Source organism: Microcebus murinus, chromosome 4 (genome assembly GCF_040939455.1).
Source record: "Microcebus murinus isolate Inina chromosome 4, M.murinus_Inina_mat1.0, whole genome shotgun sequence".
NCBI lineage: Eukaryota > Metazoa > Chordata > Mammalia > Primates > Cheirogaleidae > Microcebus > Microcebus murinus.
In genome coordinates this window covers 17,027,541-17,040,269 of record NC_134107.1, presented here as the reverse complement: position 1 = coordinate 17,040,269, position 12,729 = coordinate 17,027,541, and the positions used below count along the sequence as shown (strand labels likewise).

The 12,729-nt window shown below is 45.2% G+C and overlaps 1 protein-coding gene across 2 annotated transcripts; it reads right to left on the bottom strand.

Moving 5' to 3' along the window:
- Positions 1 to 4,264: 4,264 nt before the first annotated feature.
- Positions 4,265 to 6,831, bottom strand: TIMM10 (translocase of inner mitochondrial membrane 10). Of its 2 annotated transcripts, none has more exons than XM_012749985.3 (3): positions 6,678 to 6,831; positions 6,132 to 6,247; positions 4,265 to 4,541 (listed from the first exon to the last, which is right to left on the bottom strand). In XM_012749985.3, exons 2-3 carry the CDS (start codon positions 6,200 to 6,202, stop codon positions 4,340 to 4,342), a joined length of 273 nt encoding a protein of 90 aa, XP_012605439.1. In that variant the 5' UTR covers positions 6,203 to 6,247; positions 6,678 to 6,831; the 3' UTR covers positions 4,265 to 4,339. The 2 variants fall into 2 exon arrangements, with proteins under 2 accessions (XP_012605439.1, XP_012605441.1); XM_012749987.3 differs by having other exon boundaries at positions 6,132 to 6,306; positions 6,678 to 6,823.
- Positions 6,832 to 12,729: the final 5,898 nt, after the last annotated feature.

Below are 12,729 nucleotides of genomic sequence, written 5' to 3'. Positions count from 1 at the left end.
GTAGGTGTAAAATGACCAAGCACCATTCCAGACATTTGCACAAGTTATGCAGACCATATGTGTATTGGTTATCTATTGCTATATAGCAAATTATCCTGAAACATAGTGACTTAAAACTGCATTTATTTTTCTAGTTTCTCTGGATCAGGAGAGAGGGTGCAGCTTAGCTGGGTCTTCTGCTTTGGGGTCTCTCATAAGGCTGCAAAGTGTCAGATAGAGCTGCAGTCATCTGAAAGCTCAACTGGGGAAGGATCTGCTTCCAAGCTCACTCATGTGGTAAGTGATTCAGTTTCTGCTGGCTGGAGGCTGCCCTCAGTTCCTTACCACCACATGGGCCTCTTCAAAGGTCAGCTCACAACATAGAAGCTGAATTTATCACAGTAAATAAGAAGAACAGCCGGGCGCAGTGGCTCACGCCTGTAATCCTAGCTCTCTGGGAGGCCGAGGCGGGCGGATTGCTCGAGGTCAGGAGTTCGAAACCAGCCTGAGCAAGAGCCAGACCCCATCTCTACTATAAATAGAAAGAAACTAATTGGCCAACTAATATATATAGAAAAAATTAGCCGGGCATGGTGGCACATGCCTGTAGTCCCAGCTACTTGGGAGGCTGAGACAGAAGGATCGCTTGAGCCCAGGAGTTTGAGGTTGCTGTGAGCTAGGCTTACGCCACGGCACTCACTCTAGCCTAGGCAACAAAGCAAGACTCTGTCTCAAAAAAAAAAAAAAAATAAGAAGAACAAGAGAGAGAAACTAACAAAACAGACATTACAGCCAGCCTTGGTGGCTCACGCCTGTAGTCCTAGCTACTCAGGAGGCTGACGTAGGAGGTTTGCTTGAGGCCAAGAGTTTGAGAACAGCCTGAACAACAAACACAACGAGACCCTATCTCTACAAAAAATAGAAAACTTAGCCGGGCAAAGAAGCCTGCGCTTATAGTATTAGCCACATGGGAGGCTGAGGCAGAAGGATCACTTGAGTCCAGCAGTTTGAGGTTGCAGTGAGCTATGATCACAACACTGCATGCTAGCCTGGGCAACAGAATGAGACCCTGTCTGAAAAAAAAAAAAAGGACAGTACAATCACATACCTTTGCAGTGTTCTGTTTATTAGAAGCAAGTCTCTAGGTCTAGTACACACTCAAGGGAAAAGGATTAGGCAACGGCATGAATCCCAGGAAGAAGGGACCACTGGGGACCCCAGTGATCTTTGAGGCTGCCTAGCACAAACATTTACAGCATGTTTTCTCGTACAGCATCCAGTTCATCTGAACACCCAGAGCAGAAGGCACAGACCAAATGCCTACAGGTTGAGCAGATGATGACAAGGGGGGAAGAAGTTAGTGGTGGGAAGTTTGGTGGACAATTGAGCCTCTGCCCATCCTCCATTAGGCTGCTGCCAAGGTCAACTGTGTTCAAATTTTCCAAATTTTCAAAAGAAGCCAAGGTCCGGATTTTTTGCGGACACCTCCTGATTTTTAAAACCGTGATAATCAAGCAAAAATACTCCCAAGGATTAGCAGTTTATGACACCTCCCTATGGCAGAAAGGGCCTACCTCAGTCTTCTTTCTTATGCCCTTTGTATGCGTGTTCTGTCTCCTCCCCACTTGCTTCCACCCCACTAGCTCGTGGAGCGAAGGGACCAAGCTAATTCACGTTGGACACTTTGCATGGCTAGCTGCATGTAGCAGGCCAACAATAAATATTGTTGAATGAACTATGAAACTGCTGACATATACCTCATTAGGGACCATTTCCCCCAATCCTAGAGCAGTGGTTAAAAGTGGCCTCTGGCCGGGCGCGGTGGCTCACGCCTGTAATCCTAGCTCTCTGGGAGGCCGAGGCGGGCGGATTGCTCGAGGTCAGGAGTTCAAAACCAGCCTGAGCAAGAGCGAGACCCCGTCTCTACTATAAATAGAAAGAAATTAATTGGCCAACTAATATATATATATAGAAAAAATTAGCCGGGCATGGTGGCATATGCCTCTGTAGTCCCAGCTACTCGGGAGGCTGAGATAGAAGGATTGCTTGAGCCCAGGAGTTTGAGGTTGCTGTGAGCTAGGCTGACGCCATGGCACTCACTCTAGCCTGGGCAACAAAGTGAGACTCTGTCTCAAAAAAAATAAATAAAAATAAATAAAAAAAAATAAAAAAAGTGGCCTCTGGCATCTAAGTTGGAATCCTGGCTCTCCCACTTGCATGCTGCATGACCTTAGGCAAGTTACTAGCTTTTGAGAGCCTCAGCTTCTTCACCTGTATCTTACCTGCCTTACAGGGTTGTTATAAGGATTAACTGAACTAACACATTTAAGGAACTTGGCGCAGAGCTTACTTAGCACACTGTAGCAACTCCATAAATGTGAGCTATTCTGACTCACATCCTTCCCTTCTCTCCTCACTGGCTCCCTGCCTCACCTCCCCTTAATCCATTATCTACTATCTACCACTGTCTCCCTAGCTGGCAGCTCGAGTAAGCCTCCCAAATGCAGACCTGTCATTGACACTGAAAGACATACATACATCTTTTGACAGTTTGCTGATGCACTTAGTAAGAGAAAGTCCAGACTCCTCACCACAGCTCACCAGGGCTTCTAGAAGCTGTGCCTGCCCAGCCTCCAAGCCTTTCTTCGCATCTCTCACTCGCTGCGCACCCCACACTCCAGCCACGCTGAGGCTCTCACTTCCTGAGTGCTCCACACTTTCTGCCACTTCAAGCCTTTGCAAGTGCTATTCCTTCCAGCTGGAACCTCTTCTCCCCACTCCTACCACTCGTTCTAGATGTTCCAGCTATGTGCTGTCTCAGAGAGAATCCTTGATGTTTCTTGCTAAATCTGAGGGCAGATACAATATCTATTTTTCTCACCACTCTTCTCTTCCAAGCGCGATGCTGGCAAATAGGTGAGAGATGAGTGTTTATGGAATTGCCCACAGCGGCGCTGACCGCGGGCAGACAGCGCCACCTGTTGACCCAAATTTGTACTTCAGTACCTAGAAAGCAGCATTATTGGTCTCCGCTTCACCCCTAATGGTTTTGAAGTTTGTCAGGGGTACATGAGGTTCTTCACCACACACCAAATTTTGCAATGAAGAGCTAACGTTATTGGTACTTAAGGTATGCCAGGCACTTTCCTAAGTGCTTTGGTTATTAGCACGTTTAATTTCCACAACCGCCCAATGAAGTGGGTACCTATGTTGCCATTTTATGGATGGGGTAGTTGAGGTGCAGAGCAGTTAAAGGCCTCACCCAAGATCACACAGCTAAAAAACTTCAGTCAAGACTCATACTCATGCAATCTGGCTTGAACCTGGACTCACTGCCAAAACTCACTGCCTCTATTCTGACTCTTTCACTGTCTCCAATGATCCATATAGTTATATCCCAGACACTTCCACCATGAAGGCGCACTTTGAAGGTACCGCTATCACAGTGGCATTGGTGTCAACCAGAATTGCACCTGGAGACCCACACATTCTGAAAGCTGCTGTCCTCTGAGGCCACTACTCAGATCGAAATTAGGCTTGGTCGTCTCCCCTCACAACACTTGACTAGCAAAAAACAAAAATATATATAAAAGAAAAAATGTAAATAAATAAAGGAAAAAAAAAATTAGGCTTGGTCGCTCCCCAGTGAGACAGTAAATGCAGCAGTCAGCCGTGGTCTCCGTGTTACTGCTCCACTTGTTTGACCTCCAGCAAACAACTCACTTCTTACATCCCAGCTACTTTCACCCTCTCCCCTACATCATTCCTTCCTATCACTTGTGGAAATGCCTGCTTGCCTCCACTCGAGTCCAAGTTGTTTTTAAAGTATTTACTGAGCACTTCCTATACCTCAGTCAATATGCTATACCTAGTAAAGCATTATAACATGCTTTACATATGTTAACTCTAAATCTTCACAACAGCCCTATGACCGCCCCCACTTTACAGATGAGGAAGCTAAAGTACATAGAAGTGACATGATAAAGGCCACAGAAAGTGGCAGACCCAGGGTGCAAACCTTAGCATACTCTTAAACACTGGGTTAGACTCCCTCTGCTGGTAGAGGCTCTCTGTTTTCTTTATTCTCAAATGCCAAGCACACTGCTTTGCACACAGCACGTGTCAACAAACTTGTTTTAATATATATATATACACACATACACACACACATACACAGTCACATTCCAGTGTGACAAAAACACCTTCTTCAACCAGGAGAGAGCTCTCCCACACTCCGGGCTCCTGGAGACTCTAGAGAGAGCCTAGGCCTGGCAGTCTCCACAGATGACACGCAAGCAGGGCACTTTTATTAGAGTGGGAAGGAGCGGGGTTCGCCCCAGGGTGTATACTGTCTGGGGCCTCATGCGGGTCCGGAGCTCTGCTGCACCCTCTTCATCAGCTCCTCATCTTGCATAGACAATTCTGTCAACTTTTTGCCCATCCGCTCATGGATGTCCAGGTACTTGGAGACACATCGGTCCAGGCACACGGACTCGCCCTTGGACAGCTCTGCTTCCTTGTAGTGGGGAGGCACGCACTTCCGGTGGCAGGCACTGGTCATTCTGGAGGAAGTGAGGGGCAAGGTTGTGTTAGCAGCATCTTGTAACATCACATCTTGAACCCTCAACCATTCCAGCCCTACTATACTGATTTCATCTTCCTCAAGAAAGCAGTGTAAATCCTCAGTTTGCACCTCAATCATCTTGGAACATCTTTGTGAGTAGGAACATTGTTCCAGTCCATATATATGACTAATGAAATAGAAACCATTTGTTGAGTACTAGCTACCAGTATGTGCCAGGCATCATGTTAAGTGCTTTACCTGGATTCTGTTATGCAATTCTTACAACAACCCTATGAGATAGGCACACTCATTTTTCCCATTTTATAGATGTGGACATTAAGTCACAGAGAGGCTTAGTAATTTACTAAGGATCACACAAAGCTGGGCTATCAATCCAGGTAGTCTGACTTCATAGCCTATGTTTAAAAATCATTCTAATTTATAGCCTCCAAGATAAATCAACCAATCAAGAGAAATTAAACCAATAAAAATAGTAACCATTTGTTTACTATGTGTTAGCTTGATGCTAAGAGCATTTTCTTTTACATTTAGTATTTATGATGTCTCTATCATTATGTCCATTTTATAGATGAGGAAACCAATTGTCAAAGGGTCCAAGTAACTAAATATAATGATGGTTATTAGGGGACCCAGGATTTGTTCCCAAATTTGCTAAATGGTCATGAGTACTAGTTGTGGAATCAGACTGAGGTACTAGTCCTGACATTGTTACTGACCAGTGTGGACCCTGAGGAAGTCATTTAACCTTTCAAAGCCTTAATTTCCTCATCTTAAAATGGGACTAATAAAATTAACCCATTGGATTATTCTTAAGATTAAAAAAAGAACACGTGTAAAATGGTCAGCAAGTGCCTGACACAGGGTAAGGGTTTAATAAATGTTAACAGGCCGGGCGTGGCGGCTCACGCCTGTAATCCTAGCACTCTGGGAGGCTGAGGTGGGAGGATTGCTAGAGGTCAGGAGTTTGAAACCAGCCTGAGCAAGACCCTGTCTCTACCAAAAATAGAAAGAAATTAATTGACCAAGTAAAAATATATATACAAAAAATTAGCTGGGCATGGTGGTGCATGCCTGTGGTCCCAGCTACCTGGGAGGCTGAGGCAGTAGGATTGCTTGAGCCCAGGAAATTGAGGTTGCTGTGAGCTAGGCTGACGCCACGGCACTCACTCTAGCCTGCGCAACAAAGCAAGACTCTGTCTCTCAAAAAAGAAAGAAAGAAAGAAAGAAATAATAAATGTTAACTACTAAATGGGCTATGTGCTATTTGTCAAAAGGCAAATGCTCAACTGTTTTTGGGATCTAACCAGGGCCTGGATTGGAGCTTCTCTTCCTGCTTGGCTTTTTCAGCGTCAGTTTCATCCCCATCTAAATGCCCAACTCATTCTAAGTGACCCTATACTGCACCTGCTTTAGTGTTCAACCACCGAGGTGGGTGTGGGGACGGTAAGCATGGGCCTCAGGCTCCCCTACATTCAGGAAGGAATTTGTTAGAAGTCATCCCCCTTTAGTAAGGGTGACCAAAGCTAATTTTCCAAAGACAGTCCAGCGCAGAGTAGGCTCTCCTTACCTGTTGTACATATCGGCCATCATCTCCACCTCCAGCTCCGCAGCCAGCTGTTGGGCCCTGAGGGGATCCATCTCAGCCTGGCACCGTGGAAGGGATCTCCTTCTGGCCTCCTAATCCTGGGAGCAGACATCACTGTCAGCACCAACCCCTCCAGGTCACTCTCCCATCCCAGAGGCTAGAGGATGCAGAAGAATCGTAGGGCGTCAGACCAGCAGGGGCCACTCAGTGAGCTAAACCACCCCATTTCACAGATGTGGAAACTGAAGCCCTAAGGGGAACACTGCCTAGCCCAAGGTCACGCAGGACGTCAACGGCGGGCCTGGAAATTGACCCCGGAGCCCCAGTCCCTCGAGGTCACTTCTGTTCAAGAAATGATCGAGAGATCCGGGCAGAATACTCTCAACCGCGGGCCAGAAGCCCCAGGCTGTGGAAATAGATCGTACACTGAACCGAGGCGCCCGGGACCCGGCCCAAAGGCTGCACCTCTGAAATGGCGACACCATTTCATCAGGGTCACACTGAGGTCAGAGGTCACGGATCACTCACCACCGCTTGGGACAGGTCACAATGTCCAGGGCGACCCCAACTTCGCGCATATACTATAATCTACCCCTGTGCCCAGGCCGGCTAGAGCGGAAGCACGTGGATCACTTCCGAGAGTAAAGTCCCTCCTCTTGTTTGATCCGGACTCGCTTCCGGAATGAAATGCCAACAAGGCGGCGCTAGGATATCGGCGACCATAGAGAGGGAGCCGCCGGCCCCCGCCGACGGGAAGGCGGTGTTTAAATGCTAGAGGGGACGCCAGAATACCATAGAGGTGTGGGTGGGGTGCGGAGCGCCCGCAGCCTGATTAAAATTCAAGTCCCTTGGGTTGTCGCGGAGAGGTTTGAGTTTATTGGTTCTGTAGGAAGGGGCGTGACGACGGAGATCCTTGAACCTCGCCTCCGCGCGGAGGGCATACACCCGAGCACAAATCTGGCGTGCAGAAAGGAGAACGCCCTCCAAACAGCGGTCCTCAGTTTTCGTTGCACGTTAAAACCGGACGCTTTTAAAAATCTCGATGCTAAGGACTCGCCTGATACCAATTAAATCAGAATCTATTGACTTAAATCAGAGTAGGATTTGGAAGCAATAAAATTTAAAATTCCCCAGGTGATTCCTGTGAGCAGCCAAATTTGAGAACCAGTGCTGCGTGGGACGTTGTGCGATTACCGCTGTGTAGTCACACAAAGCCCCCTGTGGGTTTGCAAAGATAAGCGGGAGACGGTTCCTGCTCAGAGGAAGTTGAGATACGTATAGAGTATGTTTTATTCACCTTCTGTTAGATGCCCTGAACCATAATGAGAGGAATAAGAACATTTTGGGATGCCATCAGAGCTAATCAGATGCGTTCCGGTGAGGGAGAAGGCAGTGCTGGTGAACTTTTCAACTTTCAAGACTTACTGTGTTCCTCGATTTGCACCATTCACCACTTCTTCACCAAAAAGAAACAACCTTCAATCCCTTGATTTTTCACGGAATTTCACAGTAAAATAAACACGTAAATTAATGACACAAGGATACATCATTGCTTCTTGGAGAAGATGGCTAGACTTTTTTTTTTTTTTTTGAGATGGGGTCTCCCTTCGTTACCCAGGCTGGAGTTCAGTGACACTATCACAGCTCCCTGCAACCTCAAACTCCTGGGCTCAAGATCCTCCTGCCTCAGCCTCCCAAGTAGCAGGGACTACAGGCACACCACTGGCTAATTTAAAAAAAAAAAAATTTTTTTTTTTTTTTTTTGGTAGAGACGTGGAGGTCCTATGTTGCCCAGGCTGGTCTGAAACTCCTGGCCTCAAATGACCCTCCCGCCTCGCCTTCTCAAAGCGCTGGGATTACCGGCGGCGAACCACTGGGCCCAACCTTAGGCGTTTGTATGGTCATCATGAGATTCCCTAATTGTCCAAGACAGTCCTGATTTTAAACAATTGGACTCATTACTGTTCTATGGACTCATTTTTGTCAAATCCTGTGCTCTGATTTTTTAAGATTAAGGTATAACATTCTTTACAATAAAATGTGTAAAATACAAAAATCTTAAATATATATACATTCACATAATCACCACCTAAATCAAGATATAAAGTACTTCCTGTACCGCAAAAAGTTATGTCATGTTCTTTCCCAGTCAATACCTCCTCTCTTGAAGTTAACCACTATTCCGACTTCTATCATCATCAATTAGTTTTGCCTGTTCTTGAATTTCATGTAAATAGACTAATACATTATTTTATGTTTTGTGCCTGACTTCTTTAGTTCAAGATACTGTCTGTAAGATTTCTTCATATTGTGTGTATCTGTTATTCATTCTGTTTTATTGTCTAGTGTTTGTATGAGTATACCATAATTCATTCATTCATTCTCCTGTTGATGGGCATTTGGTTTGTTTCTAGTTTGGGGATATTAGGAATAATGTTGCTATTATATTATTGTACAGATGTTTTCACGGACATATCTTGCCCTGTTTTTTGCTTTTCAAAATATAGTCAACATATTATGGAACTGCATGGGAAAGGAGATGGGTCCTTATAAGAGGAATATACTTCCTAAATGGGACATTATGAAAGGTTACATACTATATAATTCCATTTAAATAACGTTCTCAACATGACAAAATTATAGAGATGAAGAAAAGATTAGTGGTTGCCTGTGGTTAGGGTTGATGGAAGGGTAGCACAAGAGAGGTCTTTGTGGTGATGCAATGATTCTGTTTCCTAAATGTGGTTGTAGTTACAAGGATCTACACATGGGATAAGATGTCATAGAACTATCCACACATTGTAGCAATGTCAGTTTCCTGGTTTTGATATTGTGTATATTTATATAAGATCTAATCTTTAGCAGAAGCTGGGTGAAGGGTATACAGGACCTCTCTGTACTATTTATGTGACTTTTCTATGAACCTATAATTATTTCAAAATAAAAAGTTTAAAAAGTTGCTACAAAGGAGAACAACTCAAAAGGGTTATGTAAGTAAAGCCCCTAATCCCTGGTATATGTTCAATAAAAAGAAATCATTGTTCTTGTTCTTTTTTATTTTTAGACTTTTATTAGGGCAAATTTAAAACATTCAGAAAGGTAAAAAGCATAGTATATTCAACTTCCATATAGCCATCACTAGGACTTAACAATTGTTAACACATGGCTATATTTTCTTCATCCTACAGATAAAGACTTTTTTTTCCCACAATGCCATTGTCTTTCTTTCAATTTTTTTTTTTTTTTCTTTTTTAGGAACAGAGTCTAGTTCTGTTACCCAGGCTGGAGTACAATGGCTCTATTACAGCTCACTGGAACCTTGAACTCCTGGTCTCAAGTGAGCCTCCTGCCTCAGCTCCTAAATAGCTAGAACTACAGGCATGCACCACCACACCCAGCTAATTTTAAATTTTTTTGTAGGGATGTGGTCTCATTATGTTACGCAGACTAGTCTGGAACTCCCAGCCTCAAGCAGTCCTCTCATCTCAGCCTCCCAAAGTGCCGTGATTATAGGTGTAAGCCACTGCTCCCGGCCCACATGCCATTTTGATACCCTCAAAATTACAGTAATTTCTTAAATTAATCTAATGCACATATCCAATTTCCCCCAGTATTTAAAAAATGTCCTTTTTTTTTACTGTGGTAAGAAAACTTAACATGAGATCTACTTGATTAACAAATTTTTAAGTGCACAATACAGTATTGTTAACTATATGCACCATAATGTAAAACAGATCTCTAGAACTTATTCATCTTGCATAACTGAAACTTTATACCTATTGAACATTAACTCCCCATCTCCCTCTCCCTTCAGCCCCTGGAAAGTCATTGTTCTTATTGATGATGATGTTATTATTATCTACCATGAGATCATGTCTTTCTCCTACAGTTGGGCATTTGGAGACCTGCAGGTAGGAATCTCTAATTGTCCATGTTGAGTTGCTTCTTGTAAAAGACAGCTTAGAGAGCCTTAGCCATTGAAGATGTCACTGGACTCCAGATATGTCATCTAAAACTGCTGATCTCTGTCAGCACCATGTTGAAACTCTAGCCCCTCACTCTACTCTGCGCTCTATACCTTGCAAGCCTCACACAGGGGAGTTGTGTCTTTGTCGCTACCCATGGGTCAGTATTGTCCTCTTGGATGCCACTGTAGCTCCAGACAAAGGGATGCAGGATCTCTTCATATGGGCCCTGACCACTCATGGGAGGTGCAGAGAATACAATGACAGGTGTCTCCCCAGACTCCCTGCGACCAGCGGGAGATGAGAGAACAAGGCTTGAGTCCTTCTATTAGCTTGAAGAGAAAGCTGACCCAGGCTTAATGACTGTCTCCACTATTCCTGTTCCTCACCACTTCTCACCTCCACTGCTGACATTCCGGTCCTAGCCACCACCACTTTGCACGTGGGTTAGTCTTTTGAACGCTCTCTCTCTCTTTTTTTTTTGGCTCTCCATTTTTGTCTCCCTCCATTTCACCAACTAATACTTTGTCTCCCAATTATCTGAAGCTTTAATAACAACCAGCACCTACTCACTTGCTTGCTCATGTTGATAAGGGAAACCCCCATCTATTACTTGGCACATCAACCACCTGAGACCCCCACCCCTCACGGAAGACCTGCATCAACATAATACTAACCTATTACCTGGCGGGCATTAGCCACCTGATACCCCACCCCTCGGACAACCCCAACTTAATAAAATGGGGAAAATCGAGTAGATGGGGCTCAGAATTTGGTGGCAAGACCCCTCTGAGGCCACCAGAGAACAAACTTTGATTCTCCAACTCTCCGTGTGCCACTCTGTTTGTCCTCGGGACCCCCTGCTGTAACACCTGCTGTAACAACGTCTGTGTTCTAAATCACATACATGTACACGTTACACTTTTCTCACAACCCTGAGAAGGTGCTATATCGCTCCCTATTTTACCGAGCCACAGAGATGTTAGGTATCTAGTAAGTGGCAGGTGAAGAATTCAAATCTAAAAATTTGGATTCTACCTCCTCCTTTCTCCATTTTTCTCAAGATGTGCCACCATCTCCAGTTTTCTTGGGTTCTCCTCATTTCACTGTCTCTCTTTATCCATCCATGTCTTGCTGCTCCATTTTATACAGTTCTGGCCAGAACTGTATAAAATGGAGAAGCAAGGCACGGTTGTTGGTGTGTCCCCCAGTCAACCTCACATTTGACTTCCAATAAACCTTTATCAATTTATTTATTTATTTATTCATTTGTTTTTGAGACAGAGTCTCGTTTTGTTGCCCAGGCTAGAGTGAGTGCTGTGGCATCAGCCTAGCTCACAGCAACCTCAAACTCCTGGGCTCAAGCAATCCTACTGCCTCAGCCTCCCGAGTAGCTGGGACTACAGGCATGCACCACCATGCCCGGCTAATTTTTTCTGTATAAATTAGTTGGCCAATTAATTTCTTTCTATTTATAATAGAGATGGGGTCTCGCTCTTGCTCAGGCTGGTTTCGAACTCCTGACCTGGAGCAATCCACCCACCTCGGCCTCCCAGAGTGCTAGGATTACAGGTGTGAGCCACCGCGCCCGGCCCAAACGTCTTTAAATTAAGATAAATCATTCCCCTCTTCAGTCTATTGATGTACCCTAGTGTCCAAGCTACCCTTTCTACATTTCCCTCCACGGGTGCGACCACACTTCTCCTGACCTCTCGGTCTCTGTGAGCCTTTCTAGGTGGAACCCATCTGCCTCTTGCTCACGGCCTCCCTGACTTTCAGCTTTCCTCCTCTCTCATGCTCCCCGTCTTTCGGCCTCCCAGTTTCTTAAAGCTTCTTTTCGTGCCTCCATTTGTCCGGGGCTTCTCTATCCCCCAGGATCTCTCAGAGACGCTCAGGATCCATCTCCCTCTGCTTCTGCCCATCCTTTGGCTCCCTCCCGCATTTCTTGTCATCTCAGAGTCTTGACTTCTGTCCATGCTTCCCCTTCACTTTCGTCTCGAAACAGCAGCCAGAATGATGCTGTCAAAGACTAAAGTTAGATCATGTCTCTTCACAACCTAAAATACTCCAATGACTTCCAATCACAGAGCAAAAGCCAGTCCTCACAATGGTCTAACAAGCCCCACAAGATTCACCCCCCCACACACACTACCTCTTGTCTCCCACTACTCTCCTTTTCCATTACTCTGCCCCAGCCGTGCTGGGCTCCCGTCTACCCACCAGTCATGCCAAGCACACTCCCGCCTTCCCATTGCCGTTCCCTGTGCCTGGGGTGTCTTTCCCCAGAGAGCTGCACGCCTCGCTCTCACTCTTCAGTTTTTACTCCAATATCACCTTCTCAGTGATGCCTTCCTTGGCTACTCTAATCTAAAAGTGTATACTCCCCTCTCTAAGAAAAACCACCTCCTCATCCTCTGCCCTGCATCATTTTTCTCTGTAGAACATATCACTATCTAATCTACATCTTGCATTCATTTACTGGCTGTCTATCTCCCTGCACCAAAATGGAAGCTCCATGATCTGGCTGTGCCTATTCTCTCTTGTGTGCAGTACTGTGTCCCCAGAACATACTGGGTGTTCAAAAACCACTGTGTCAATGAACAAATGGATTGTCT

Excerpts from the sequence above, each read along its gene's own strand:
- TIMM10 (XM_012749985.3), bottom strand. The coding sequence starts at position 6,202 with ATGGATCCCCTCAGGGCCCAACAGCTGGCTGCGGAGCTGGAGGTGGAG. Across the intron at positions 4,542-6,131 it reads ATGGCCGATATGTACAACAG|AATGACCAGTGCCTGCCACC; the intron begins GTAAGGAGAGCC and ends CACTTCCTCCAG.